Source organism: Triticum dicoccoides, chromosome 3A (genome assembly GCF_002162155.2).
Source record: "Triticum dicoccoides isolate Atlit2015 ecotype Zavitan chromosome 3A, WEW_v2.0, whole genome shotgun sequence".
NCBI classification, from domain to species: domain Eukaryota; kingdom Viridiplantae; phylum Streptophyta; class Magnoliopsida; order Poales; family Poaceae; genus Triticum; species Triticum dicoccoides.
The window spans coordinates 483228991-483236032 of NC_041384.1; the positions used below are offsets into that span (position 1 = coordinate 483228991).

The 7042-nt window shown below is 44.4% G+C and overlaps 1 protein-coding gene across 1 annotated transcript; it reads right to left on the bottom strand.

Annotated features, from left to right (window-relative positions):
* Window positions 1-1275: 1275 nt before the first annotated feature.
* On the bottom strand, window positions 1276-5651 carry LOC119268684 (vesicle transport v-SNARE 13-like). Its single transcript, XM_037550380.1, has 5 exons — window positions 5393-5651; window positions 5236-5294; window positions 4813-5001; window positions 2983-3153; window positions 1276-1698 (listed from the first exon to the last, which is right to left on the bottom strand). Exons 1-5 carry the CDS (start codon window positions 5484-5486, stop codon window positions 1546-1548), a joined length of 666 nt encoding a protein of 221 aa, XP_037406277.1. The 5' UTR covers window positions 5487-5651; the 3' UTR covers window positions 1276-1545.
* Between the last annotated feature and the right edge of the window lie 1391 nt (window positions 5652-7042).

Sequence of the window (7042 nt, forward strand, 5' to 3'; positions counted from 1 at the left end):
CTATCTATGTATCCATTTTAATCTGAAAAAAATGACCGGCGGCGTCGGCGATGTAGCAGGCGGGCGAGTGTGTGAATCTAATGTGTCACCAACCAGCAGGCCCAGTGAAGAAAGAGGGCGAGCGCGCGCGTTCGTCTTGTGTCCGCGCCGACGCAAATCAAGCTCAAAAATGTGCCGAGAATAGGTCGGCAGGCGGACGAAAGCGGACGCGCGTCCGTCTGGATCGACACGTTGGGCCGGCTTTTTTATCCGCGCTGATCCAAACGGACAGCCGCAGACGAAATGGGTCGCCCCATTAAAATTGCTCTCACCACCGTCAACAGTGATTTCGCAGGCGGCGTTCGTTGGCTAGCTTGCTCATCATCACCTGACTGGAGGCCTAGCCTCTTGGGACTCTAAAACTGTTCCGAGTCGGCGTGAGGCTGACCGGCTGTCCAGACGGTGCAGCGCCGCCTACGACGTACTAGTAGTATGCCATGACGGCTGATTTGACCACGCAGCGCGCGGGGCATTCACTCCGTTCCGTTCGGTTCAGCACCCGGTTTCCGTTTCAAAACCATCGAAAAGGACTGCTCGCGTCGCGCTTCTCTTCTTTCTTCCGGGTGGTGGTTTTCTGTTTGCAGCCGTCACGAGGTAAACCAATCCGCCCGCGGCTTCCTTGTGAGGAAACGGATTCCGGTTGGAGGACGTTTCAAGCTTCTGGAACCGAGTTCCATCGATGCCGCTTCGGAAAGCTTCGCGAGCTCACACAGCTGGAGATACATGCAACGGCTTCGGTGACGCTTTCCTGTTCAGCATTCGCAGGCCACAGCGAAGAAAGATGCGATCCCCCCTTCGAAAGAGTTCTCTGGCGTTCCTTCCTTCCCTACAAGGAAAGTCGTACGCATCATCCTCAAGCCTGGGCGTCGCGATCAAGCCCTGATGCTGGCCTTACCCGAATGGGCAGCATATCAAAGCCTAAGATACGGCCCTATCGCATACGACCCGCCCACTTGCCCACCCTAGATCAGATCAGCCACCCTCCCTTCTGCATGCACACCAGCGCACCTAGCTGCCCCACGCTGCGTGCACAATAATTCACAAGAAGTCAGTCGCAACCCAACCTCGACAACGATAACGAACTGAGTGCAGTGCTGGCTAATCACAATAATTGGACGGTGGACAACGACTACAGTTCGGGGATCAGATTCTGGGAGGGATTACACGGCCTATATACGGTGTAACATGATGTGTAAAGAACAGACAAGTACTGAAGAAACATATGCAAGCAGGTAGTATATCAACACAGGTCATCTTCTTTTCCACTTTTGTTTTTCTCAACAGTTTTACATCATAATATGGTCGGGCACAACTGACCTCCTGACACGAGTGGTTGCTATACATGACATTCCAATGAACCACTCATCAAATATTTATAAACATGTTTGGGGAACCAATGAACTTCCGAGGGACAATCGGTGGGTGTCGTCCAATGTACAGCGTTCAGACAACCTTATCACACAATTTTACTGAACACATACAATTTGGAGGACCTACCTGGCTGGCTCAGTGAGCGAGCTTAAAGTAGAGTATGATAAGGATGGCCACAACAAGAGCTGAAATGATTCCACCAATGATCCACTTGTTCCTGTCCATCCTCTTTGACATTGCCGACAGGATTTTCTTGCTCTTTCCAACATTATCATCAACCCCATGCAACTGTAAACAAGACCAGACTCATGTCACTAACACAACTATGATTTTTTTTTCTTTTGAATCCAATAGAGATAAGGATAATAAGTAGGAGTAAATAAGAAGCAAATCATGGTTATTGCTAACATTTGCTTGTATGCAATGGTGTTAGCAAAGTTAACATAACATACTAACAAACTAACAAATAAGGATGAGAGTCACACTATTTCACAACTTCTATTATGTAACTAATAACTGATGAATTTTGCAGGAATAAAAATTCTGATATTTCAACAATTGTATCAATTATCATGGCATGCATATGCTGCTACTTGAAGGAATGCTACTATTTGCTCTTAATAATGTAATATCCAAGAGAATAAACGGAATAGATATTTGTTTTAACTTCTAATATTAGCCAAATTCCCAAGTGGCCAAGCCCTTGAATTGCTGGGACTGAATAAATGATCTTTTACAGGCTTTTATGCTATCATCACTCAACGACCGTACAGCGACACATTACTAAGCTAGGTACCAGAATATACTCACTATTCATACACAAATAGAGCAATGGGATGTCATGCAAAATAAAACACAAGGTCATGCTGTAGAGTATCTTCGATTACACGCTAGAAATTCTAGATAATGCACCTAACTGATTAAATGAGCACAAAGATTGTGATATTTCAAGAAATGCATCAATTATCATAACATGCACATGCTACTAAAGGGGGAGATCACCCACTGTTTGCTCTTTATACCCAGGAGAATAAACCAATGAGATATTTGATTCACTTCTAAAATATACATTATGATGAATCTAATTAAACTAATTTGGTGTTGTAGATGTTGATATATCCTCCGATAGACTTGGTCAAAGTTTAAGAAGTTAGACTTGGGACAGAACTAGAACTTCAATTAATTTGGAGTGCAGGAAGTAGGTTATAAATAATACTAACATTCAATGGTCGAGAAAACAAAAATTAAAAGAATTGCTCAAGGTGGAGGCACTTTCAAAGCTATTACACTGCACCTAACAGAATTTAATAAACTAGAACCACCAGCACTCTATTTTGATAATAGATCCTGCATTCAACACATGAAAACTATGCTTATTATATTTAGCAAATTATCAAACCTAGAACCTATATAATGGGCTATAGCAATCTGATCTCTATCAGTAGTGCCAGAAATAACAACTGGGCTGGAAGGAATGATGAACAAAAGAGCTATATAGCCAACAATGGTTTGCATAACATTTCGGTGAAGTATATCTAAACTACAATAAAGCAGTTATGACTGAATACATACAGTATCGTGAGCATGCAGTAGTGACTGCCGTTGTTGATGAAGGTCCTGAAGAATCGACACACCAAGTTCTTCTGTCTCCAGCATAGTTCTTCGGCTCTCTTTAATTCTGTCAGTGGACTGATTCAGTCTTTCAGTTGTCATCATCAACCTTCCTCGCTGATCAGTGGACACCTGAGCCAGGAAAGAATTCCCAAGTACAGCATGAGTACTAAAACTAGCAAACATCAAGAACTTTGACACCACTTAAGAAATCAGAACAAACATAATAATACCGCATTATATATACACTTCACAGCAATAGAGAAATATGTCAAGACAGGGAACACTGTTTCTACAATACAGAAAGACAACATTGCAAGAACTTGCGTTATCCAGGAATACATAAAGTGGATAACTCCCTTTTCCTGATATATTAAGCAGCTCTTCAAAATGATTGAATCGAGACTACATTTTCTTTTATAATGCAGTAAGAAGAGGTACAATTCTCTTTTTGTCTTTTGGTTCTGAACAGATACCATTCTGCACAGCAGATATGATTTTCCCCTCTGCAGTTTACTTTCTAATAAGGCTACAGAAACAAGCTATGCAGCGAAGCAGTATCTTGAAGATACATCTACACATTGTAGTACTCATTTATTGGTCAAAAGGGGCATATTTATAGGAAACGCCAAGGAGTTATTGTTTCCATCACTGTTTCCACTGTCACTTTGCATAAAACAATATCTTCATTCAGTAAAAACAAAGAAATACAACTCAAAATTACGAAGCAATCATAGTTAGTGAGGGGGGATACAGATACAAGTCCTAATGAATTCAAATCAGCACAGCGGTGCAATGGAAGAATATGGACATTTTTGAGAATCAAAATTCAGAAATAAATTAAAATAGGGTATAATCAGTTATACACTTTCTAACTCCAGCATTCAGTGGCGGAGCATGAGCCAGAGGACAATGCAAAAGTAAGAAATTGTTCATGTTAGGAAAACTCAGCAAAGTATGTAGAGTGCCTCCTTTGCAGCTCAGCAGGGGTGGTCAACTATTGGTTAATGAGACAAAATAAAGCCACTGTGGTGGGCATCTTGGGAGAAATGTCATTGTGATCTTCATTATTTGGGGTGAATTGTCACTGCAATCACCATCATTTTAAGAAACAAGGTCTTCTTTGCAACCGCATAAAATAAAATGCAATTTAACAGACTAGATAAGCATCCAAACATGTCAATATGGGGAGAATGGCCCAATTGACAAGGCAATTGTAGTGCGGTATGCAGTACTTAAGTTCATATTTCGCATGCTGTCAGATAGTACATCACAGAATTGTTAACCGTGTCACTGCACACAATCTAAACATAACCAAGTAGTGTGCAGCATTCTAAAGTACAGCTTTACTAACAGCATCACAGCTAAGTAGTCCAAGAGAAGTTCAAAATACAGTATATTAATCTAATCATAAGCACCAATAAGATTCACAATATTGTTAGTGACCAATATTAGGGATACTGCCACAATTGAATAAACAATGGGTATGTCTAGTTCTCATCTGGATGAGAAACAAGTAAGTCTCATCTAACTCCACCATTTGATTTTACGCGGAGATTCGTGTGGATTTTTTTCTTTTACTTTCTTGCTTGATTAATTAAACAGTGTGGGAGTTAGATGAGATTTTGTTAATGCTCATCTAATAGTACCACATATTAGATGTCACTAAGTTTTGATCATCATTTCAGCACCAACCTAATCACCTAATAGTACCACATTAAAAGGTATAAATAGAGTTAGTTATTCACAGTATCTATGTGGCAATTGAATTAATAGGAATAGAGAGCTCACCGCAAGTGTGTCAGCCATGCCAGATTCAAGGAGCTCCTCCTTTGTAGTTTGCCTGGCATTGGGCGCCGAGATCCTCTTGAGCTCGCTCTTGAGGTTGTTAAGGTCAGATTTGTACTCCCGCAGCTTAGCTAGCAAACCCGCTTTCACGCTCGGCGGCGTATTCCTAGCCTCCAGGTCCATCCTCCGAATCTGTAATAAACACATGAAAGAAATAAAAATCACATACTGCCATGTGGGGCAGTGAAACAAGGGCATATAGGACCTCATAGCCCAGACAATCTACAGAACTTGCCCCAAATCACACATTCACCTACACCTCCCAAAATCACATCCTAGTTTCCCAACGGCAGAATGTAGGGCAGCAGAATCGCATAGGCATGTAGCCAAAGGAACCCCATAAATAAAAATAAACCTAGTATTTACCAGCGATTCAGCTTCCTGCACGCCGGACTGGATCTCGGAGAGCCTCTGCTTCTTCTTCTCTGCATTAGATCTCACCGCGTTAGACAAAACCAGCCGCGGGGAGAAGGGGGGAGAAATCCCCCGGTACAATTACGCATGGGGGGCGGTGGGCACGTACCTCCATCGAGAGCGGAGGCGGCGGTGCATTTGCGGGAGAGGGAGGCGGATTCCTCGCAGTACTGGCGCTCGTAGCCCTCGAACACCTCGCTCATGGCTGCTCCCCTCGATCGCCTCCGCCCGCGCGCACAGATACCCCCCTCCGGATTCCGCGCCCAAATCGTCCGGCGGCGTCGAATCGAGCGGATGATCGAGACGACCGCAATTCGATCCGGGCTGCTTCACGAGGGGGGCTCCGGGCGTTTGGTGGAAGCTTCGATTTTTTTTTTTTTGAAAGGGGAAGCTTCGATTTTGGTCGGGTAGGGATTGGGGGATTTGGGGTGGGGGTCCGATAAAAGTACGGCTGCTTCGCGGGCTGGCGTGCGGATTGGCACGTTTGTATCGTGTGTTAATTGGGACACGGTGAATTTCAAAATCCAAATATAATATAAAATGAGACACTGCGTTGTGGGTCCTACCGGTTTATCGGTATCCTGTCGTGCAGCAGAACTGACGGCGGTAGTTGCCCGCGCAACACCGCACACACAATAATGTAAAAACGGTCGGTTTAATCCTGTTTAAACCCACTAAAGTGATCTAACCGTTCAATAATTTGCTTTGTTTTTTTAATAAACTATGAAGCTAGTTAAATCTAACTAAACGAAACTTGCGGATGCCGCTTATTTGCAATTTACATTGCTAACCGCCGCATGAGGAGATAACTCCCCGTTGGCCGTTTCCCCGGGTCTCTTCACCCATTTTCCTCTATCCCCAGTTCCCTACAAACAGGCGATTTGGGAGGGCGATTTCCCCACAATGTGCGTCGGCAAGGTCGCGGACCCCTTCCCTCTCTGCCCGCTGCTCCGGCGACCCGGGGAGGGGGAGGGGGCAGTTCTCTCTTGGCTTGTAAATAGTCATAGGGGTAGGGTTTTTTGTTGCATTGTTGGGGTGGTGGGGGCGGTGCCGAGAGAATAAATCTACATCGGCTCCATTTCGACACCGGCGGCGTCTGAGAGTTATGTGTCATGTCTACTCAACGGTCCTTCAGATCGACGGGATTAAGTTTGTTTCTTTGTTAATGTAGGCGAGACGACAACGTCGATGTCTTCTTTAGATGTTTGTGTCCTCCTGCTCAATCATCGACGATGCAGCGTCCCCTCCAACGTCATTGAGGAGCATGGCGTCCTTGTTCAGGAGGGGGCTGACGGTTACTCCTTTTGGTGGTGGCTTCAGTGTGCAGAACATGATGGCCTAAGTGGAACAAGGGAAGTAGTCCCTAGATTGCGGTTCTAGTCGTCTTTCTCGACGATGTCAACGTGAAGTTCCGGTTCCGAAGTCAGGAGGGCACGGTAGCAACCCCTGGCTGATATGGGCGAGCCTGGTCTTCGGTTCACAAAGCCTCGACGATGATGGTGCTTCTCTGGCTATGGCAACGATGAGGCCTTTCTCCGATATGTTTGGCGAGCGTCTCGATGGTGTTGGAGGTTTGATGATGGTTTGCCATTTACGGCGTGTGCAAGGAGCCCTTAGTTCCTGTTTGTTTTTCATCTTCCATGGGCTTTGTCTTGCAAGGTTTTTAGGATATCTATTATGTTCATGTGTGTTTCGTTGTTTCCATGTTTGTGGGTTCCTGTAATCTCAATTCAGTTTAACGGAATGCATGTTTATCTTA

Bases quoted from the DNA above. Each gene is read 5' to 3' on its own strand.
- LOC119268684 (XM_037550380.1), bottom strand. From the start codon at position 5,486: ATGAGCGAGGTGTTCGAGGGCTACGAGCGCCAGTACTGCGAGGAATCC. The intron at 5,002-5,235 runs GTAAATACTAGG...TGTTTATTACAG, and splicing joins TGCAGGAAGCTGAATCGCTG to ATTCGGAGGATGGACCTGGA. The intron at 1,699-2,982 runs GTATGTATTCAG...TCTTGTTTACAG, and splicing joins TACTGCATGCTCACGATACT to TTGCATGGGGTTGATGATAA.